Source organism: Pleurodeles waltl, chromosome 1_1, assembly GCF_031143425.1.
Source record: "Pleurodeles waltl isolate 20211129_DDA chromosome 1_1, aPleWal1.hap1.20221129, whole genome shotgun sequence".
NCBI classification, from domain to species: Eukaryota; Metazoa; Chordata; class Amphibia; order Caudata; family Salamandridae; genus Pleurodeles; species Pleurodeles waltl.
Window position 1 is genome coordinate 162490325 of NC_090436.1, and position 24339 is coordinate 162514663.

General features: G+C 43.7%; 1 protein-coding gene across 2 annotated transcripts in view; it reads right to left on the reverse strand.

Moving 5' to 3' along the window:
- Window positions 1-24339, reverse strand: part of MBD2 (methyl-CpG binding domain protein 2) — a 257055-nt gene that overhangs the window by 15734 nt on the left and 216982 nt on the right. Inside the window, exons 6-7 of one of the 2 annotated variants that reach the window (XM_069219484.1) lie at window positions 20230-20337; window positions 18229-18367 (exon numbers count right to left, since the gene is read on the reverse strand). In XM_069219484.1, coding sequence (XP_069075585.1) covers window positions 18241-18367; window positions 20230-20337 — 235 coding nt within the window. In that variant the 3' untranslated portion in view covers window positions 18229-18240. The remainder of the gene's footprint in view (window positions 1-18228; window positions 18368-20229; window positions 20338-24339) is intronic. The other variant, XM_069219475.1, reaches the window with a different exon arrangement.

Consider the following 24339-nt stretch of genomic DNA (forward strand, 5'->3'; position numbering starts at 1 on the left):
AGTCGTGTTAATACAATATTGAGGTTCCACGAAGGAACTGGTGGTGTTCTTGGTGAGATGATCCTTTTTAGACCCTCCATAAATGCTTTGATGACTGGTATTCTAAATAGTGAAGTTGAATTTGTAATTTTCAGATAGGCAGAAATTGCTGTGAGATGTATTTTAATGGATGAAAAAGCTAACTTAGACTTTTGTAAGTGTAGTAAGTAGCTTACAATGTTTTTTGCGGACGCGTGTAATGGTTGAATTTGATTATTATGTCAGTAATAAACAAATTGCTTCCATTTATTTGCATAACAATGTCTTGTAGTAGGTTTTCTAGCCTGTTTGATGACCTCCATACATTCTTGTGTAAGGTCTAGATGTCCGAATTCTAAGACTTCAGGAGCCAGATTGCTAGATTGAGCGATGCTGGATTCGGGTGTCTGATCTGTTGTTTGTGTTGAGTTAACAGATCTGGTCTGTTTAGTAGTTTGATATGAGGCACTACTGACAGGTCTAGTAGAGTTGTGTACCAAGGTTGTCGTGCCCAAGTTGGTGCTATTAGTATTAGTTTGAGTTTGTTTTGACTCAATTTGTTTACGAGATATGGAAGGAGTGGGAGAGGGGGAAAAGCGTAAGCAAATATCCCTGACCAACTCATCCATAACGCATTGCCCTTGGAGTGAGGCTGTGGGTACCTGGATGCGAAGTTTTGGCATTTTGCGTTTTCTTTTGTTGCGAATAGGTCTATTTGTGGTGTTCCCCAGGTTTGGAAGTATGTTTGTAGTATCTGGGGATTAATTTCCCATTCGTGGATCTGTTGGTGATCCCGACTGAGATTATCGGCTAACTGGTTTTGAATTCCTGGTATGTATTGCGCTATTAGGCGGATGCGATTGTGAATCGCCCAATGCCAAATCTTTTGTGCTAAGAGGCACAACTGTGTTGAGTGTGTCCCTCCCTGCTTGTTTAGGTAATACATTGTTGTCATGTTGTCTGTTTTGACAAGAATGTGTTTGTGGGCTATTAGTGGTTGAAATGCGTTCAACGCTAGAAACACTGCTAGTAGTTCGAACTGATTTATATGAAGTTGTTTCTGTTGAGTGTCCCATTGTCCCTGTATACTGTGCTGGTTGAGGTGTGCTCCCCACCCTACCATGGAAGCATCTGTTGTGATCACGTATTGAGGCACTGGGTCTTGGAAAGGCCGCCCTTGGCTTAAATTTATAGGATTCCACCATTGTAGCGAGGTGTGTGTTTGGCGGTCTATTAACACTAGATCCTGAAGTTGACCCTGTGCTTGTGTGCATTGTGTTGCTAGGCACTGTTGTAGTGTCCGCATGTGTAATCTTGCGTTTGGGACAATGGCTATGCATGAAGACATCATGCCTAGAAGTTTCATCACTAATTTTACTTGATACTGTTGGTTTGGGTGCATGCCTTGTATTACGTTTTGGAATGCTTGTACCCTTTGTGGACTTGGAGTGGCAATCCCGTTTTTTGTGTTGATTGTTGCTCCTAAGTATTGTTGTATTTGGCACGGTTGTAAGTGTGATTTCAGGTAGTTGATTGAGAACCCTAGTTTGTGAAGGGTTTCTATGACGTATTTTGTGTGTTGAAGACACTGTTTTTGAGTGTTGGCTTTTATTAACCAATCGTCTAGGTACGGGAATACGTGTATGTGCTGTCTTCTGAAATGTGCTGCTACTACTGCAAGGCATTTTGTAAATACCCTTGGTGCTGTTGTTATCCCGAATGGTAACACTTTGAATTGGTAATATACTCCTTGGATTACAAACCTTAAGTATTTCCTGTGTGAAGGATGTATGGGTATATGGAAGTACGCATCCTTGAGATCTAATGTTGACATGTAGTCTTGTTGTTTGAGCAAGGGGATTACGTCTTGAAGTGTCACCAAGTGAAAGTGATCTGATTTGATGTAAAGATTTAGTGTTCTGAGATCTAAGATGGGTCTCAGAGTTTTGTCTTTTTTGGGTATTAGAAAATACAGGGAATAAACACCTGTTCATTTCTGATGGTTGGGTACCAGTTCTATTGCGTCTTTTTGTAACAACGCTTGGACTTCTAGTTGTAATAGATTCAAGTGCTGTTTGGACATGTTGTGTGTTCTTGGAGGCACATTTGGTGGTAATTGTAGGAATTCTATGCAATAACCATGTTGGACAATGGCTAGGTCCCACAAGTCTGTTGTTATTTCCTCCTAATGTTGGTAATAATCTGTGAGTCTCCCCCCCACTGGTGTTATGTGTTGGGGATTTGTGACACTGAAGTCACTGTTTAGTTTGAGGTGTTTTTGGGCTTTGGAACTTTCCTCTAGTTTTAGGGAACTGTCCACCTCTGTATTGTCCTCGAAAGCCTCCTCTTTGATACTGGCCCTGGTATGTGGGTCTGGTTTGTGAGGTTGAGGGTTCTGTGCTTTGGGCCGGAAACCCCCCTCTAAATTGTGTCTTCCTAAATGTGCCTCTGCTCTGTGGGGAGTAGAGCGCGCCCATGGCCTTGGCCGTATCAGTGTCCTTCTTCAGCTTCTCTATAGCTGTGTCCACCTCCGGCCCAAACAACTGCTGTCCATTAAAAGGCATATTAAGCACAGCCTGTTGGATCTCTGGCTTAAACCCGGAGGTGCATAGCCATGCATGTCTTCGAATAGTGACGCTGTATTCACAGTTCTTGCGGCTGTGTCCGCTGCGTCCATTGCCGATCGTATCGGATTGTTAGAGATACTTTGGCCCTCTTCCACCACTTGCTGTGCACGCTTTTGGAACTCCTTGGGCAGATGTTCTATAAAGTGCTGCATTTCATCCCAATGAGCTCTGTCATATCTTGACAATAAAGCTTGGGAATTGGCAATGCGCCATTGATTGGCCGCTTGTGCTGCAACTCTTTTCCCCGCTGCATCAAACTTTCGACTTTCTTTGTCGGGTGGTGGTGCATCTCCAGAGGTGTGTGAATTAGCCCTTTTACGTGCTGCGCCTACTACTACTGAGTCAGGTGTCAGTTGTTGCGTGATGTACACAGGGTCTGTAGGGGGAGGCTTGTACTTTTTCTCCACCCTAGGTGTGATGGCTCTGCCTTTGACGGGCTCTTGAAATACTTGTTTCGCGTGTTTCAACATCCCTGGTAACATTGGAAGACTTTAAAAACTGACTGTGTGTCGACGACAAAGTGTTAAATAAAAAGTCATCCTCAATGGGTTCAGCGTGCAGTGTCACATTGTGAAAAGCCGCTGCTCTGGACAACACTTGCGTGTAGGCAGTCCTGTCTTCAGGTGGTGATGGTCTTGCTGGGTAGCAGTCTGGACTATTGTCTGATACTGGCGCATCATATAGATCCCACGCATCTGGGTCATCCTGGCTCATCCCTGTGTGCGTTGGAGATTGCATCATAGGGGGGGTTGCAATTGGTGACAGTTGCGGTGAGTGGTGTGGTGATGGTTGTGGCGAAAAAAGTGGTGGAGTTACTGCTTTTGCCACTTTTGCTTGTGGCTGTTTTTCTTTGTCTTGGAAAGCAAGTTTCCTTTTCATCCTTATAGGAGGGAGAGTTCTTATTTTCCCTGTTTCCTTTTGAATATGGAGCCTTCTTTGCGTATAATCTAGCTCCCCTGCTTCTAGCTCTTGTCCAAATGTATGGCCTTGTAGTTGTGCTGAAAGGCCTTGTTTTCGGCTGGATGAACTTTTTCTACAGTTTTTTTCAGCTCCGAAGCCACTTTTTTCGGTTTCGGTGTGCCGATCTCTCGGTGCCGACTTAGCTCGGAGTCGAGTCTGGTCGGAGCCAGGTTCTCGTTGTCGAGTATACTCTGTGCCGGGATCTCGACCGGGGTCGGATGACTTAGACAAGTGTGTGCCCTTTTTCGGTGCTGATGTATGGTCACCGATTTTACGGGTTAAACCATGGCCTGCAGGCGGTGGCGTCCCCTGGGTCTTCATAATTTTGGCGTGAGTTTTGGCCGGGGCTGGTTTACTCACGGTTTTCGGCGTCAGATCCGTTTTGGGCTCGTCCGAGTCTGAATCAAGAATGGAGAAAGTCTCCTCTTCTTCGACGTCATGGTGTCCCGACGGCGCCGGTGCCATTTGAAGCCTCCTTGCTCTCCGGTCCCGTAGCGTTTTCTTCGACCGAAATGCCCGAAAGGCCTCGCAAGTATCCTCTTTGTGTTCGGGGGACAAACCCAAATTACAGACCAGATGTTGATCTGTGTAAGGATACTTGTTGTGGCATTCGGGGCAGAAGCGGAATGGGGTCCGTTCCATTAGCCTTGAAGACGCACGCGGTCGGGCCGACCAGGCCCCGCCGGGGGATAGAAGCCCCAAAGGGCTACCGGAGCTCTTCTTTTCTTCGGTGTCGATTCTGCGTTAACTAACCCGATACCGAACGCAAACAATACCATCGAATTTTCAGAGATTTAACTAACTTTCCGAACCGAAACACGGAGCGAAGAGGAACACGTCCGAACCCGATGGTGGAAAGAAAACAATCTAAGATGGAGTCAACGCCCATGCGCAATGGAGCCGAAATGGGAGGAGTCCCTCTATCTCGTGACTCGAAAAGACTTTGTCGAAGAAAAACAACTTGTAACACTCCGAGCCCAACACTAGATGGCGGGATATGCACAGCATGTGTATCTGCAGCTACACATGCCATTGAAATATATATATATATATATATATATATATATATATATATATATATATATATATATAAATAATGGAAAATGTTACTTACCAGTAGACATCTGTTCGTGTCATGTAGTGCTGTAGATTCAAGTGCTGTGCGTAAGCTCACCATCTAGTGTAGAGTTTGGAGTAGTACAACTTGTTTTTGTTCTAAGAAAGTTTTCAAGTCACAGGATCGAGTGATTTCTCCTCTCGGTAATACTGCGCATGGGCATAGAGTCCTTTGTTAGATTGTTTCTCCGCAGGCGTGAGAGTGAAGCATAAATAGATAGGAGAGAAAAGATGTCCATGCAATGTATTTACATATGTACATTATTTATATATAAGACTAAATTGCAACATCTACACAAATCCGGGGAGGTGGGAGGGCAAGTGTGAATCTACAGCACTACATGCCACGAACAGATGTCTACTGGTAAGTAACATTTTCCGTTCAATGGCATGTGTAGCTGTAGATACACATGCTGTAGGAAGCTGGCTCTGTGTATATTATATCAAAATGAGATACAGTGTGCACAGAGTCCAGGGGTTCCCCAAGAGGCTTGACAAAGGCAATAATAGATAATACTAATGCTCTATTTGTGGTAGAGGGGTCGAGCGGTTAGGCTCATCAGAGGGTAATGTTAAGCATTTGTTGTACACACACAGGCAATAAGTGAAAACACATATGCAATGACGTAACTCCAGGCCAACAGGTTTTTATATAGAAAAATATTATTTTGTTGATTTATTTCTAGACCCACAAGACTCATTTAGCAGGTAAGTACATCAAATCAAAGGTACTTTGCATAGTAATACTTAGGACTTTGGAGAAATTCAATATTGTACACAGTTTTCTTTAAAATGGCAAAAAGCTATTTTAACAGTGGACACAGTGCAATTTTCAACAGTTCCTGGGGGAGGTAAGTAAAGTACAGTACCACACTTACGGGTTCAGTCTCCGAGGCATAGGTAGCCCACCATTGGGGGGTTCAAGGTAATCCCAAACACCCAGCAACACAGGGACTGTCAGGTGTAGAGGTCAAACAGGAGCCAAAAAAACGTGGGCTCCTATGGAGACAGGGGGTACTTCGGTTCCAGTCTGCTTGCAGGTAAGTATGCGCGTTGTCGGAGGGCAGACTGGGGGGGGGGGGTGTTTGGAGGAGTACTGGAGTGGCCCCAAGTAGGTGCAAAAACCACACCCTCAGCGGCACAGGGGTGCCAGGTGCAGTGTGCAAAAAGGGCGTTGGGTTCTCAATAGAACTCTAAGGAGGGACCCGGGCGGAGGGGGGTCACTTAGGCGCTGCAGGCAGGGCACGGGGGGGGGGGTCTCTCAGGCAAGCCACAGACTGGGGAGGGATGAAGGCCGCCTGCTGGTCCTTGCTGTACCAGTAGTCAGTTTATCACTGGCATGGAGCCTGCGGGTGCAGTGCTTCTCCAGGCGTCGGATATCTTCATCCCAAGCAGTCACGGTCAGGGAGTGTCCTCGGGATTCCCTCTGCAGGCGTCGTCAAGGGGGTGCAGCGAAGTCAGCCCCGGGTGGACACATCTGAGTCGCCTGGGGGTTCTCTCTGGATAGTTGGTTTATCTGGACATGGGACGGGTGCATCGAGTAGTTGGACTCACGCTTCTGGAGTAAGGTGAGAGTTCCTTTAAAGATGGTTTCTTGGTCTTCTTTTTTGGACAGGTCCGCTGTCCACGGGAGTTTCTTGGTCCTTAGTGATGCAGGCAGTCCCCTGGAGGCTTTTAAGGGGTCGCTAGTCCTGCAGAATGCGTTGCTTCTTTTCTTGCAGCTTTTCTAAGCAAGAGAAGGACATGTAGGGCTGGGGCCAAGTCAGTCGTTGTCTCCTCCTTTTCTCTGCGGGGTTTTCAGCTCAGCAGTCCTTCTTTCTTGAGGTCGTCAGGAATCTGCAGAGCTGGGGTCAGGGTCACCTCTAATATTACATTTAGGGCTGTGTTAGGGTCAGAGGGCAATAGCCAATGGCTATCGTCCCTGAGGGTGGCTACACCCTCCTTGTGCCCACTCCCTCTGGGGAGAGGGGCACATCCCTATACCTATTGGTCCTACTCCTCCAAAGCAAGATGGAGGATTTCTCAAGAAAAGGGTCCCTTCAGCTCTGGTCCCCTTAGGGGTGTACCTGGCTGGAGGGGTGACTCCTCCTTGTTTTTCTCATTATCCCTCTGGACTTGCCGCCAAAAGTGGGGTTTGGTCCGGGGGTGGCCATCTCTACTGGCTGGCATTATAACACCAGGCCTGAGCCTTTCAGGCTCACTGCCAGGTGTTACAGATCCTGCAAGATGGGGGGGGAGGGGAGGTGTGAAGCTTTTCCACCTAGTGCAGGCTTTGTTTCTGGCCCCAGAGAGCACAAAGGCTCTCACCCCAGGGGGTCAGAAACTCATCTCTAAGTGGCAGGGTGGCACAGACCAGTCAGTCCTGCACTGAAGGATTGGGTAAACTACAGAGGGCATCTCTAAGGTGCCCTCTGTGTGCATTTTTTAATCAAATAAATCTGCATCAGTGTGGGTTTATTATTCTGAGAAGTTTGAGACCAAACTTCCCGGTGTTCAGTGTAGCCATTATGGTACTGTGGAGTTCGTTTTGACAAACTCCCAGACCATATAATTATTATGGCCACCCTGCACTTACAATGTCTAAGAATGGACTTAGCTGCATGAGCAATATGCCCCTACAGTGTCTATGCTCTGAGCTGTGGTATAGTGCACCCTGTCTTAGGGCTTTAAGGCCTGCTAGAGGGGTGACTTACCTATGCCACGGGCAGTGTTTTGTGTGCATGACACCCTGAGGGGGATGCCATGTCGACTTTGTTTTTTTTCTCCCCACCAACACACACAATCTGCCATGCATGGCAGTGTGCATGTGTTAGGTGAGAGGACCCTTAGGGTGGCAAAACACATGCTGCAGCCCTTAGGGACCTTCCCTGGTCACAGGGCCCTTGGTATCACTGGTACCTTTTACAAGGGACTTATCTGTGTGCTTGGGGTGTGTCAATTCGGGAAACATTGGTACATTTTTAGTGAAAGAAAATGGTGCTGGGGCCTGGTTAGCAGGGTCCCAGCACACTCTCAGTCAAGTCAGCATCAATATCAGGCAAAAAGTGTGTGGTGGGGGTAACTGCATCAAGGAGACATTTTCCTACACATGCTGTGCATAGACTGTAAATCAGTCCCTCCATAAAGAGGTGGCTAGTGTGCAGGGGTTGCAATTGTTTGAAAAAGTGTTTTAAGTACAGCTTGTCTAACATTTGCTTGTTGTCTCACAAAGACGTCTACACAATAATGTTTTGTAAATGTGTGTGGTGTAGACCATGTTGCTGCTTTACAAATGTCTGCTATAGGCATGTTACCTAAAAATGCCATACATGCACCTTTTTTCCTAGTGGAATGTGCTCTAGGTGGTACAGGTAATTGTCGTTTAGCTTTAATATAGCAAGTCTGAATACAATTGACTATCCATCTGGCTATAGTTGTGTTAGCTATAGGATCTCTTTTGTGTGGTAAGGAGAAAACCACAAAAAGTTGTTTTGTTTTCCTAAAATGTTTTCTTCTACCTATATAGTACATAAGAGCTCTTTTAACATCTAGAGTATGTAGAGCTCTTTCTGCTACGGAATCTGGCTGTGGGAAAAAAACTGGTAATTCTACTGTTTGATATGAATTTGCAAAATAACTTTTGGATTTGTTCGTAACACAATTGTTTCTTTATGAACTTTAAAGAAAGGTTCTTCCAAAGTCAAAGCCTCGAGCTCACTGACACGTCTAAGGGAGGTGATAGCAATTTAAAAGGCTACTTTCCATGAAAGGATTTGTAGGGGACAAGAGTGAAGTGGCTCAAATGGTGGAACCATGAGCCTTATGAGTACAATGTTAAGATTTCAAGATGGAGCTGGAGGAATTCTTGGTGGAATTATCCTTTTAAGTCTTTCCATAAATGCTTTGAAAACTGGAATTTTAAACGAAGAAATATGTTGTCTATTTTGAAGATATGCAGCTATAGCGGCTAAATGTAAGCAAACAGATGTGTACGCTAAATTTGCTTTTCGTAAGTGTACCATGGCTGACATGCCGATGTAGGGGCCACTAAGATCATGTAGAGGGAAGATGGTTTTATCTTCTGGACTAGAAATGGCAAGAGTGGGAGAAGGGGAAAAGCATAAGTAAATATCCCTGACCAACTCATCCATAGAGCAGTGCCTTTGGACTGAGGGTGTGGGTACCTGGAGGTGAAGTTTTGGCAATTTTTGTTTTGATATGTTGAGAACTGATCTATTTGAGGTGTTCCCCACTTTTTGAAGTACTGATGAAGGACTTGTGGGTGGAGTTCCCACTCATATGTTTGTTGCTGCATCCAGCTTAGTAGGTCTGCTAAATGGTTGTCTGTCCCTGAGATATATTGTGCCACTATGTGAATGTAGTGACAAATCGCCCATTTCCATATTGTTTGTGCGAGATGGGACAGATGATGAGATTGTGTCCCACCCCGCCCTACCCTTGTTTTTGCATTTAGTACATGGCATTTATGTTTTCTGTACGTATTAATACAGTCTTGTGTTGCAATTGTGAAAGGAATGCTTTCATTGACAAGAATATCGCTTGCAGTGCCAGGTAATTGATATGAAGAGACCGCTGAGTATCGTCCTATATCTCCTGAATTGTGAGGTTGAGGAGATGAGCTCCCCAACTGTTGTTTGAGGCATCTGTTGCGAGAGTGATTTGAGGCACAGGGTCTACAATGGGCCCCCTTTTCATAAGGTTTGTGACATTCCACCAATGTAGAGAGAAATATGTCTGGCAGTCCAACAACACTAGATCTTCCATTTGACCCAGTGCTTGAGACCACTGACGAGAGCGACATTGTTGAAGAGTGCACATATGAAGTCTGGCATGAGGCACTATGGCAAGATGCAATCATTCCTAACAGTTTCATAACAGTTCTTACTGTGTATGTTTGGTTCAGTTTTAATGTAGCAATAAATGTGTGAAACGCTTGGACCCGGTTTGGGTTGGGAAATGCTATTCCTAATTGTGTACTGAGAACAGCTCCCAAATAGGGTTGTATTTGGAGAGGTTGCAGGTGAGATTTGATGTAGTTTATGGTGAACCCCAGAAAGTGTAGTAGACTAATTGTAGTTTGAGTACGTTTTGACACTGTGGGAATGAACTGGCTTTGATGAGCCAATCGTCCAAATAGGGGAGAACATGAATTTGCTTACTTCTGAGATGTGCTGCAATCACTGCGAGGCATTTTGTGAATACTCTAGGAGCAGTTGGGACTCCGAATGGTAACACTTTGAATTGGTAATGTGTTCCTGCCACTACAAATCTCAGGTATTTGCTGTGTGCAGGATGAATGGGAATGTGAAAGTAAGCATTTATTTTTAGGTCTAACACTGTCATGAAGTTGCCCAGTTCTAATAGAGGAATAACATGCTGAAAAGTGACCATATGAAAATGTTGATAGGATGTAGTGGTTGAAGGGTCAGATCTAATATTGGTCTGAGAGACCTGTGTTTTGGGGAATTACAATACCAAGACAGGAGTTTACTCACTGTATTTTCTAACAGTACTAGTTCTATTGCCCCTTTTAGAAGAAAGGAATGTACTTCCTCTTTGAGAAGGGTGAGATGATCTTATGAGAGTCTGTGAGTACGAGAGTGTATAGTTGGTGGAGTGGAAATGAGCGCCAGACAGTAACTATTTTGGATAATTTGAAGTACCCATTTATCCTTGGTAATTTGAGTCCATTGGGGGTAAAAGAGTTGTAACCTTCCCCCCCTACAGGAGTGGTGTTGTGTTAGTACTGTTTGTTTTAAGTCATTGTTTAGTGATGGATGAGGAATGTCTAGATGTAGATGGTTTTCCTCTTACCTTATTATTGTTACCTTCTTATGATCCTCTAAAGTAACCTTCACTGTATTGAGAGGTGGGTTTAGTTTGTGGAATGTTCTTGAAATTATGACCTAAATCCTCTTGTAAACCCTGCACGATGAAAATTACCCCTGTGTGTGCTTGGCTTGTAAGGCTCCCATAGCTTTGGAAGTTTGATTATCTTTATTTAATCTTTCAAGTGGGGTATCCACTTGTGAACCAAATAAATGCTCTTTATCAAAAGACATGTTTAAAACTGCCTGTTGTACCTCCTGTTTAAACCCTGAACATCTGAGCAAGGCATGGCGCCTTATGGTTGACACTTGTGTTATGAAGATGTCGGAAATGGTTTGTCTCTCATTTACAATTTCTACCCTTCTTTTACGATGTTCTTCTGGTAGGTTTTGTAAAAAGAAAATCCTCCATAGCATCCCAGTGAGCTCTATCATATCTGGATAGCAAAGCTTGTGCATCTGCAATTTGCCAATAATTGGCTGCTTGAGCTTCTACTCTTTTTCCTGCCTCATTTAATTTTATAACTCTCTTTATCAGGAGGAGTTGTGTCTCTTGTTGACTGGCAATTATCCCTTTTGCATGCTGTAAGGAAATGCCTCCTTGGCATGGTTACCCCCTGACTTTTTGCCTTTGCTGATGCTATGTTTTGAATTGAAAGCGTGCTGAGGCCTGCTAACCAGGCCCCAGCACCAGTGTTCTTTCCCTAACCTGTACTTTTGATTCCACAATTGGCACACCCTGGCATCCAGGTAAGTCCCTTGTAACTGGTACCCCTGGTACCAAGGGCCCTGATGCCAGGGAAGGTCTCTAAGGGCTGCAGCATATCTTATGCCACCCTGGGGACCCCTCACTCAGCACAGACACACTGCTTACCAGCTTGTGTGTGCTGGTGAGAACAAAACGAGTAAGTCGACATGGCACTCCCCTCAGGGTGCCATGCCAACCTCACACTGCCTATGCAGTATAGATAAGTCACCCCTCTAGTAGGCCTTACAGCCCTAAGGCAGGGTGCACTATACCATAGGTGAGGGCACCAGTGCATGAGTACTGTGCCCCTACAGTGTCTAAGCCAAACCTTAGACATTGTAAGTGCAGGGTAGCCATAAGAGTATATGGTCTGGGAGTCTGTCAAACACGGATTCCACAGCACCTTAATGGCTACACTGAAAACTGGGAAGTTTGGTATCAAACTTCTCAGCACAATAAATGCACACTGATGCCAGTGTACATTTTATTGTGAAATACACCCCAGAGGGCACCTTAGAGGTGCCCCCTGAAACCTTAACCGACTATCTGTGTAGGCTGACTGGTTCCAGCAGCCTGCCACAACCGAGACATGTTGCTGGCCCCATGGGGAGAGCGCCTTTGTCACTCTGAGGCCAGTAACAAAGCCTGCACTGGGTGGAGATGCTATCACCTCCCCCTTGCAGGAGCTGTAACACCTGGCGGTGAGCCTCAAAGGCTTACCCCCTTTGTTCCAGCACCGCAGGGCACTCCAGCTAGTGGAGTTGCCCGCCCCCTCCGGCCACGGCCCCACTTTTGGCGGCAAGACCGGAGGAGATAATGAGAATAACAAGGAGTCGTCACTGGCCAGTCAGGACAGCCCCTAAGGTGTCCTGAGCTGAAGTGACTAACTTTTAGAAATCCTCCATCTTGCAGATGGAGGATTCCCCCAATAGGGATAGGAATGTGACCCCCTCCCCTTGGGAGGAGGCCCAAAGAGGGTGTACCCACCCTCAGGGCTAGTAGCCATTGGCTACTAACCCCCCAGACCTAAACACGCCCTTAAATTTAGTATTTAAGGGCTTCCCTGAACCTAAAGATTTAGATTCCTGCAACTTACAAGAAGAAGAGGACTGCTGAGCTGAAAGACCCCTGCAGAGGAAGAAAAGAAGACACCAACTGCTTTGGCCCCAGACCTACCGGCCTGTCTCCTGCCTTCCAAAGAAACCTGCTCCAGCGACGCTTTCCCAAGGACCAGCGACCTCTGAATCCTCAGAGGACTGCCCTGCTTCAAGAAAGACAAGAAACTCCCGAGGACAGCGGCACTGCTCCAAAAGAACTGCAACTTTGTTACAGAGGAGCAGATTTAAAGACCCCTGCAAATTCCCGCAAGAAGCGTGAGACTTGCAACACTGCACCGGCGACCCCGACTCGACTGGTGGAGAACCAACACCTCAGGGAGGACCCTCCGGCGACTCCGAGACCGTGAGTAACCAAAGTTGTCCCCCCTGAGCCCCCACAGTGACGCCTGCAGAGGGAATCCCGAGGCTCCCCCTGACCGCGACTGCCTGAACCTAAAGTCCCGAAGGCTGGAAAAGACCCTGCACCCGCAGCCCCCAGCACCTGAAGGAACGGAACTTCTGTGCAGGAGTGACCCCCAGGAGGCCCTCTCCCTTGCCCAGGTGGTGGCTACCCCGAGGAGCCCCCCCTTGCCTGCCTGCACCGCTGAAGAGACCCCTTGGTCTCCCATTGGGACCTACAGAGAACCCGACGCTTGTTTTCACACTGCACCCGGCTGCCCCGCGCTGCTGAGGGTGTACTTTTTGTGCTGACTTGTGTCCCCCCCGCTGCCCTACAAAACCCCCCTGGTCTGCCCTCCGAAGACGCGGGTACTTACCTGCTGGCAGACTGGAACCGGGGCACCCCCTTCTCTCCATTGAAGCCTATGTGTTTTGGGCACCTCTTTGACCTCTGCACCTGACCGGCCCTGAGCTGCTGGTGTGGTAACTTTGGGGTTGCTCTGAACCCCCAACGGTGGGCTACCTTGGACCCAAACCTGAGACTTGTAAGTGATTTACTTACCTGCTAAAACTAACAATAACTTACCTCCCCCAGGAACTGTGAAAATTGCACTGTGTCCACTTTTAAAACACCTATTTGTGTTTTATGTGAAAAGTATATATGCTACTGTAATTATTCAAAGTTCCTAAAGTACTTACCTGCAATACCTTTCAAATGAGATATTACATGTAGAATTTGAACCTGTGGTTCTTAAAATAAACTAAGAAAATATATTTTTCTATAACAAAACCTATTGGCTGGATTTGTCTCTGAGTGTGTGTTCCTCATTTATTGTCTGTGTGTATGTACAACAAATGCTTAACACTACTCCTTTGATAAGCCTACTGCTCAACCACACTACCACAAAATAGAGCATTAGTATTATCTCTTTTTGCCACTATCTTACCTCTAAGGGGAACCCTTGGACTCTGTGCATACTATTCCTTACTTTGAAATAGTGCATACAGAGCCAACTTCCTACACATGCAGTAGAGGAAACAATAGTGTCCGGAGGGATTTGTGTTCTTATATATAAAGGACCAGTGGGTGCAGTCTTGTACTTTTTTTTTGTTTTTGTTTTTTTTAAATCAACTCTGGGAGTGATATCCCTTGCTCTAACAGGCTCTTTCAATATTTCTTCTGTGTGTATGAGCATGCCTGGAAGCAACTTTCCTCATGTGTTGCGCCAAGGGTGTCAAATAAAAAAACTTCCTCTATTGGATCAGTGTGCATATGTACATTGTAAAATGCTGCTGCTCTAGCTATAGCCTGTTGGTATGATGTGGAATCCTTAGGTGGTGAAGATATAGCTGGATAAAGATCAAGATCATTTGGTGTAATAGGATCCGGACCGTACTCCTCCTATGGGTCCTGTTCATCTAATGTATCCCCTATATCTTGAGACCCACCAAGTGGTGAACTAGCTGGAGGGGGAGATGTTGGTGGAGGGCTATGTTGTGGAGAAGTAGGTAAAGGTGGAGAAGTTTGAGTGTTAAAATAAGTCTTTTCTTTGGTAGTCTTCTTTGAAGGTGTAGAGGAATCAAGACTCTTGGAAAGCTAATTTCCTTTTAAAGGTGGCAGAGGTGATGTTATAATCCACCCTGCTCCTTGTTGAATTTGAAGTCGGTGCAGCCTAGGATCCATAATTTCTAAAATTGGTTACACCGGTGATGTAGGGGTTGTTAAAGACTATCCAGAGTCACTGAAAGTCGTTTGTGATGTTTTCGGTTCTGAAGGTTTTTGTGGATGAAATTTTTTCGGTGCTGAAACATTAGTTGAAGTGGTCGGCACTGAAACACCATGTATTTTCGGTTTTGTTGGTGCTGAAACGGAGGTACTGGAGGTCAATGTCGAAGACTTATCTTTGGCTTTTTTTGGTGCCGAGCTGGTATGTGAGGGATCCAAATAAGTTTCTTGCCTTTGACTATGGCTGGAAGGCAGCGGCGGACCAGTGACCTCCTTTGTGGTTGTTTTGTTCGATGGGAAAGGGGACTTTTTACTTACAGTTTGTGCTGGTTGTAATGGTTGACTCTCGATGTCTGGATGCACATCTGAGTCCAAATCTTGAATGGAGAAGGCCCCTCCTGTTCCAAGACTTTTTGTGCGTGCTCGTCGCCGAATACGTTCAGTGTATCATCTGGATGTCGAGACGATATTTCCATCCGACGACCTCTTCGATATCTAAGCGTCTTCTTTGATCGAAAAGAATGACACACTTCGCAGGTCTAGTCGTTGTGGTCTGGTGAAAGACACAAATGACACACTTGATGATGGTCGGTGTGTGGAAACTTTGAATGGCATTGAGGGCAAAACCGGAATGAAGTACGTTCCATTTTGGCTGCATTCTTCGATAACACGTGGAAGAGATAGGCCTGAAGAGGGCCCGAGAGGACCTTTCTGTACCCGAAAGGACCAAAAAATTTGATTCAGAGTATGGAAATGGAACCTAAAGTTAAATTATTAAAGAATACGTGATTGGAAACAATATCAATGATGATAGTAAGACAGAAAGAATACGGTTTTAGACTGTTTGGAGCTGAGAACTCTGAGTGAGAGGAACACAAGTCTGAACCAAATGGCAGAGAGAAACAATCTAACAAAGGACTCAATGCCCATGCGCAGTATTACCAAGAGAAAGAGTCACTCGATCCTGTGATTTAAAAAGTTTCTTCGAACAAAAACAAGTTGTACAACTCTGAACCCAACACTAGATGGCGAGCTTATGCACAGCATGTGTATCTACAGCTACACATACCATCGAACATACATACACATACTGTCAGACCTCATGACTACTGAAAGATGCCATCACATGAAACACGTTTTACCTTCCCAAAAACGAAAGCTGAGCTCTCCACATTCACAAAGGCTCATTTAGCTGAATAATGAAGAAGCGTTTGAGGTAGTATGTGTTGCAGTTTGCACAGCTGCAAGAAAAACCTGAATATGACATAGTTCAAGAATGTTTCCCAAACAGATTTATCTTTTAGGCTAACCACCCCTCATCACAAGACATCATATCACCATGAACAATATGACAGAATTATTCTGACATCAAAGCTGGTCAGTCACCTGCTAACACACCCCATCCCAATAGTGACACCCTTTATTAACAGAACCATCTTCTTTAATACTGATAATTGGCCAGAAGGGGATATGTTGGCTTTATTTTAATCCGGTCCCAGGATGCTTGTTTCCAGTCCAGGGAAGGCCTGGCCTGGCAGTTTGGGCTGGACTGTTCCCATGGGGAACAGGGTCAAGACTGATTTGCATATGGCTGGGTCCAAACTGGAATGGCATGGGCAGCAAAAAGACGATGGATTAAACCCAGATCTGTGACTGGGGGTGAGTGTTTTCATTGTCAGCTCTCCGTCCATCATCCTTTTGTGTTGCTAATGTCGCCCTAAGTGGGAAGGGTATGCCCAGACATGGGTCCCGTGCTTCCCATGCCACTGGATTCAAGCTAGCCTGGCTGATGAGGGGTGAAACCCCGAAACCCGTCCCAGGATGCTTGTTTCCAGTCCAGGGAAGGCCTGGCCTGGCAGTTCGGGCTGGACTGTTTCCATGGGGAACAGGGTCAAGACTGATTTGCATATGGCTGGGTCCAAACTGGAATGGCATGGACAGCAAAAAGACGATGGATTAAACCCAGATCTGTGACTGGGGGTGAGTGTTTGCATTGTCAGCACTCCGTCCATCATCCTTTTGTGTTGCTAATGTGGCTTTATTTTAAATATCAGAATAAATGAATCTGAAATAATCAAGCAAATACTTTAAAGATTATTTTATGTAAACAGGTTTAAGTCAGGCATATTAAAGGATCATTCCCATTGTATTAAATATACATTGAGAAGTTTCAGCAGATCATCAGGCCTTTTATCAAAAGGTTGCCTCAATCAAACTGGTGATGGTTTAAGGATGTTCACAATTGTTTCCTCTAAAGCACAAACCAAATGCCCAGGGACTTGCAAAAGATGGAGAGAAACTAGTCCCTATCCAATCTTATCTACTTTTCAAGCCTCTGCAATTTCTGTACAAGAGGGTTCCTGGAATTCTGAACAAGTATTCTTTCTCCATAACTATTCCTGAGTTCGGTATTTCAAGTCCAGACAAACTGCTAGACCTGTCCACAGATACTCTAGCGTGTTCCTTTTAGAACCGTGGCCCAACATACACCATGTCCTACAGAGATTCTTAGCTCTATATGCTGTATTGCTGGACATTCTAAACCTTGGATAATTTAAGCCAAAGCAAGACTTACAGATATGATGTTCAAGGAACATTTTGAAGTCAAAATAAGGCAAGGGATTTAAGAACCAGCAATTTGAGATAAAATCACAATGTTAGAAGCCCAATCAGGAATTTTCATAGCACAGGAATAGTGAACTTCATATAGGTGGGCTCTACCAGAGAGGACACAGATTCTCCTAAAGTACTACTACCGCTCACCAAACAGGGAAACTGGGATTTGCAGTCAAAATGAAATGCCCATATTTAATCATTCTGTCCACAACCTCAGGTGCACCTTAATATTCCCTAAAGAGCTTGGTAGAAGTGTACATATTGTGTGATGTTAGCATTCAAGTGGAATGCCCCTCCTTCATAGGCAGAATCTGTCTATAGCAACCGGAGTGTATTTGTAGTAGCATATTCAGTTGTTGGGCAGGAACACCACCAACCTACTGTCCAAACCTAGGACTATATAATCCATTATTGAATGAACATTTCTCCTTCAGAGGCAGGGTACTTATTAAGCATGCACAATGTCAATTTGGTGAAGTATCATCTACTTTTGTTTTTAAGGTATCTAAAGAATACATAAAGACCAATGGATTCAAATGCATACTTGGATCAACTCCATATGTTAACCACAAATGGCCCTCTTTATTAATTTACACTAGTGAAGGAGGTGAATGCGCAGCTAGAGGGAATGTGCTTTGACCTCCATGGATCTCATCACAGTTCCACGTTTAGACACTGACAGTCGGACACTGAGTGGCATAGGTTTTTCTTAGTGTGAGTTTGCTGAATGCTCTATTTAGAAATGTTTTGAACAGTACACTAATTAACAGAGAAAATCTGACACATACAGAGCAACAGACAGAAACAAAGAAACATGCAGAAAAGACTCACTAGCAGACAATTCCAGACGAAATGATTAATAAGTTATCGGAACAGAAAGCAGGAACATACATGTAGCTCCATCCCTGTAAAATTAACACTTTGAAAGTGTGGAGATTTACTATTTAAGGGGACAGACATAGTTCCAGCGATGCCACTTTTGAACATCTAGCACCCTCCCACTGTCCTACATGGCCTTATTTTTGTAGTGTCTTTGGCAATTATGGAATTGTTTTACCACATAATAAACATTCAGGGGCAAAGCTGTGTTTACCTGATCACTGTCCTATGCATCCTCTTCACAATCCATTTCCACATCTCTGTCTCCCGTTTCAGAGGCCCGTGCCAATATATCAGCCATAAGTGCTTCTTCTAGTTTCTTCCGCACTTGCTGTACCCGTTCCTCTTGTTTCCTTCAACAATAAAAACAGCATATTATTATTCTCAATTTGGTTAACATTTAATCTCACACTGCACAAGTATGAGTAAACAATACTGTAGTAATTTAAGCAGTATAACTATAAAAAGGAACAATGCAACTGGGCTTTAAGGAGAGCAGAGTGAAAGAATAAAGACTAACACACAGAGTCCCGGTTATGAGACTGCAGGCGGTCAACCCCTGCGATTGCCCTGTAAGCACTAAAACATTACTGTACAAACTACCCTGCTAAGTCATAAGTCATCTCCTCTCCATGAAGGCCACAATCCTAAACCTAGACCAGCAAGTGTCCCCTCCCACCTTCTGTTTCCTCACACAGGTATAGCTAGGAGCAGCCATAACAGATAGACCTGCCTATCTACGTTCTTTAGCTTAGTATCTCAGTATACAGCAGCGATCGCCATGCACGTCTGTGACTGGTCCAGGGTTTCCTCATGCTGTCTTCCAAAGGAGAGCATCTACATTTTACCTACCTCAACTGAATGAGCTACTACGCACTTACAAGTCTGCTTTATGATCCCACTGTGGTAAGGAAACCACTCGTGACATCATCAAGGAATGCCTTGTGGCCAGAGACAAAGCCTTACATGTGCCTTGACCATGTTCAATTTATGCTCAGCCATAAACATCGTGCATCCTGGTATATTCCTCTCTACTATATATATATATATATATATATATATATATATATATATATATATATATATATATATATATTAATAATAATACTCTACCCTAAAAAATAATTACCCTTAGCTTAATGTGAAATGTTATTGTAAGCTTGTAAGCTTCCATATAGAACTGTCATGCAATTGCAGATTATATTCCTCCGGGTACTCATAATGAATCTGTTTTGTGCTGATTCCTTTCAATTATTTCTGCATGGAGCAAATATTTGTCAATGGGGATCATTTCCTCCCACCAGTTTTAAAGAGGGAGACTTCCCCTTCAATCCTCTCTCCATAAAGACACATACTCTGCCTGTAATAGGAGTAAATGTGTGCGTTTTTCCAGAGAAGTAAACTACTGCTAGCAGTATGTAAGTAACAATACATTTAGGATTTTAAGTAGTAGCAAAGCATCACCTTTCCTGCTCCTAGCTCTAAATTCATACCTGCATATCCACCATACTGGGGGATATGTCACAATCCCAAGTACACTTTTTAGTTGTAAAATGCTTTTTTACTCAAATTTGCATGCTGACCAAATCAGTGTCTAGAATTCATGATTTCCAAATACAAACATTTTATCAGCACTACCATCAGTTTTGGTAATTCTATATGTATCAGAAAAACAAAAATAATGAATATGCAAATGTGAACAATTGCCTAAGAGTTCATGCAAATCAACGTAATATGCTGAAATAGACAACAGCCCCCCCGTAAGTTGCCCCAAGGCAGCCAAGTTGTAAGTCTAAGACTCACTAACCATATATACATTTTAGAGAGGCCTCAAGTTGGCCTACTATTTTTACTTATGATGAAAGCTTCCAAAAAAGGAAACTAGGCAAATTAAAAAAAGAAATCCTAATGACAGGATTCATGGTCCTTCATTTAACTGCAGCAGACGGCATTTGATAGGCAAACAATAAAACGTTCTTCACTTTTGCACATTTTACTTTACTATCCAGTACTGAGTATCCAGTATTGAGCTATCAATCAGGAATCAGATACAAAGCCAAATTGACTTATCATGGGAATAGGACAAATAATGGAAAGTAATTTTAGCAAACTATGTGACATCACGTTAATCCCTAAAATGGGGAAAGGTCAATCTCGCCTGCTGCAACTGCATGAATGAAAATGTGTTTTTTCAAAATGATGTTAAACTTAATACCTCAGATTCTCGTATCCTTTTTTGCAACCAAGTTTAGGTTGTTGAGTTTTAAGAATCGGTTTTGGCAAAGATCCGAATGAGCTTGGCACATTGCTGTTGGAGCCACGGCTGACAAAATAGAAGAGTTTAATAAAACAAATAGTTAATGGTTTTACTTTGGGCAATAGCAGTAAATGTCACCCTTGGGAAATAAAAAAACTACCACAATTGTATATGAAAAATATGTACCGCCCACCCTTATTTTCATCACTTAAAGTGATTTACTGCACACATTGCCCACCAGGAAGTCATTTAATGTAGCCCAATATTACTCATAGGAAACATACGGAGAATCTAATCTAAAGTCAATACAAAATCAATATTAAAAAGACAAACTTCGCAAAAAATAAAACACACAACATTAAACTTTATCTGTTATCTAGAAGTCATCCTATTGCCCTTAAAATCAGTTACTATTTGTTAACTATGGGGTTGTCCAGGTTTTATTAATGGAAGCTATGAGTACTCAAGAGGCTGATCACCGCTACGATGCTAACTCAGTAGATGGTTCTTTTTCTTTCAATTTGTTCGTGTAAGCCATTTGTTCACATAATGTTGGCAATATACATCCATTCAAAACTAGCAGAGGGCAATGGTTTTTCCTGCAATATTTGTTAAATTTTAAGGACACCTTCGTGGAACTGCAATGTTTTAGTTTTCCAATATCTGCATGAAACATGAATCTTCAAACAACTGATGTTGCAAAATGTAGACAGAAAAATTCTGAAGTAATTTGCCATTGTGTATGGACAAAAAAAAAAAAAAAATACTGGATAGACTAAATATGCATACATTTTCCATTTGGTCCAGGTTAGTCTAGAGTGAATATGTCAGTACGGTGAAAATCCCACTCCTAGACAACGTTGCTCAAACTATGGTGAACATATACCGAGAACTTAGTAAACATTGCCAATAGTGAAAATCTGACCTTGACAAAACCTCACTGGCACAGAAAAACTTTTTCTTTTTCAATTTATGTCAAGTAGCGCAGGCAGGAAGAAGCAAACAAATCATTTCAGGCTTCATAGAAAAATCAGACTTTAGAGCAGAGACAACATGACAGTTAAATTCGACAAGTATGTGATATCAAGCTCATTGTCCCACATACACAGCAATGAGTTAAGTCGGTTCTAGGACTCATGATAGGGTGATCACAATGTTCTATACTTTTTAAAGATCACAAAACTCTACAAAAAAAAGTCAATGAAGCACCCCCCAAACAAGCCTTTTTACTTATATTATTGTGGATAAGAGCCACAAAAATTGAAGTCTTTCACAATTAATGCAACGTTTTGAGTACTACTTTGTCAGTGTAACCCACTTGCATAAATCCTCCCCTTTCGACCCCACCTTCTCTTCAGCAATGGGCCCATTCCTCTATAGTTACCGCTCCCTTTACAGCAACAGTATTAATACCCAGTTGTGAAAATGGTAGATAGTCCTTTCTTTATATCTGTATGACGTTTGCTGTTTTGCAAGGTGGTCTGTAAACTTTAAGAACCTGGCATCTCTGTTCTAACTATTTTGCATTTCTCTCATCATTTACCTGCTGGCATTTACAAATGGCACTTCAGATGATGATCACTCCCTAGCCATCTGTGGAATGCTAGACGCTCATGATGACATCCTGGATTAGACTATTTGTGCATTTCCCTTTCGTTTCCCTGAATAACTCATTTATTCAGGTTTTATTTTTGTAGTGTGAGAACTTTAATTTACACAGTGAAAGTTTTAGAATAATGTCGATTTCATGTGAATTGAATTTGGGTCTTTCTTTGCTGATTTATTTGTTACTATTTCTATTGATAAGACAAACTAAGAGTAGCCTTTGTTACCTGACCATTTGCACTTGCTTTCACTATTGCATTCTGCTCTTGCTTTCAGTATGGCAATCTGCATTAACAAGACTGGCTAGTTTCACATGGCTGGTATTATCCAATGTCATCCTGTATATTTGAAATGGTTATGATTAATTATCCTCTGACCTTTACAGAGTGTTTCTTTGGACTTGGAACTAAATTTTCAAGTTACATTTGCATCCTTTCTTCCTTATTCCCTATACACATTACAACATACACACTAAAGGTTAGTATATGCTCTTGGTTGGAGGAGTAGAAGTCATTGCTCTCACTCTCTTTGGGTCTTATCCCAGTGTTTTATCTGCTGCACATGAGGGCAGGGCAACTGGCCTCGCCCTCCTTCACAGCCACTTTCTTCTGACACCCAGTTGGGGGTCGCTGCAGCAAATACATGGTGGAAGTCCTCTCTCTTCACTGTGGTCCTCAAATGGCATACAGGGGATAATGGGAGGTACGAACAAAGTGATATCCCTCCTGCGGATCACGTCACTGTATTGGGCGACAGCCCTCTGCCTTTCACCGTGCTGTACCAAGAGTTGTAATCCTTGTTCACCACGGCCCCCACCTGACGAGTATGGAGGGCTTTGACACACGGGCCGACACACTGACTCGGCTCCTACAACCCACTGCACCTGGCTCCCTCCAAACAATCTCCTTTTCATCCCAGGGTCCACTGACCTTGGGTCAGGCAGAAGCTGATGCTGGAGGCTCCAGGAAAGTGTCCCTAATCCTTCTGGATGAGGCCCCTCAACCAGTATGGGAGATTGGCCGACCCAATGTCCCCAGTCCTGGCCACAACAGGCACAGCTTGTGCTCAGATCTAAACTAATGCACAGCTTCAGTTTGAGGACTTGAGAGTCTCAAGCTCCCCTTTATATAATCCATTTCCAGAAACACTTGCAATTGTGTCTCTGCTCTTTACCCACACTTGGCTGCGGTCTTCCTTCAGAGAGCAATGATCACCGCAGGACAGTTTCCAATCTTGATAGCCTTAAACACAGGTAAGAGCGGTGACTAGAGGTTCACTCCTGGTGCGATAATGTGCAGTTATTTTTTGCTTAATTTTTCCCCCTTCTCACCTTTGATATATGCTTTTCTTCCTCTACCGCCTCCTTTCCCATTGTGAATTATTCCATGTAGAATGTTTATTTTGAATTGTTGAAACAATTATAGGGCAGTTGCTGGAAGTTACCTGTGGTATGCAGTGGCTGGAGTTTCTTCTACCAAACATTAAACCTTTCTTAAAATGCAAATCTGCTACATCGTCTCTCCTTTTAATACCTCTGAGGCCCAGAAGACCGGACATCACATTTGGCAACTACCTGGCCCTCCGTGTGCCTAGGAAGAAACTTCAACACCTACAGTCTTTATGTACTATGATGATCTCTCCTCCGCTGCTTATTTTCAGCACTACTGACTTCTTGGCACCGTGTCCTATTTTTATGACTGTTTTGATTCACGTCTTCCTTTGGTCATTATTATTTTCATCACCATCCACACTACTTGTTGAGCAATTGTAGTTGTGGCCTCCAGTTTACTGAACAGATGTTGATTTTATAACTAGCCCTCTATGTTTTTTGCTCTCTTTCCTTGTTTTATTAGTTTATAACTGTTGGGTCCACTGCGTGTATTCTGTCGTGCTTGTCACTTACTTTCAAAACCAAGTTACAAGTGCTGGCTGCACACCAGCTTGAACGCTTTTCTCCTTCTGAGCCAAAAGGCGGATCTATGCGTGCCTTGAGCTCTGCAGCAGCTTCCACTCACCAGATTTCATAAAATTCATGTCTACGGACCCATGCAAATGCTGCTCTTGTTCTGAGAAATGGACACTATTATTCTTCAAATTCAGCGTGGACCCAGCTAGTGCTCCTGCAGCTGTGCCAGTCCACCTAGCATTGCTCCCCCTTGATTCGCTTTACCATGTTTAATGCAGCCCATCTGTTGTTGGCTCGCCTCACCATGTTCACTGAAAGTCAACTGACAAAGGACCACATTTGTTTCCTATGTTATAGAAAGTGAAACAGGACTACTTTTGATGATGAAGCATCAAAATGGTTATTTACCTGTAGGAGTAGTTTTACAGCTAGAAAAATCTTCTTGATTCACATGCTGTGCAATATTTTGCCGTCTGATGCTTGGGTCCAGAATTTCTTGTGTTTAGTAGTAGTCATTCTCTTTTTTCGTTTGAGTTGGGCGTCGACGACCATTTGGT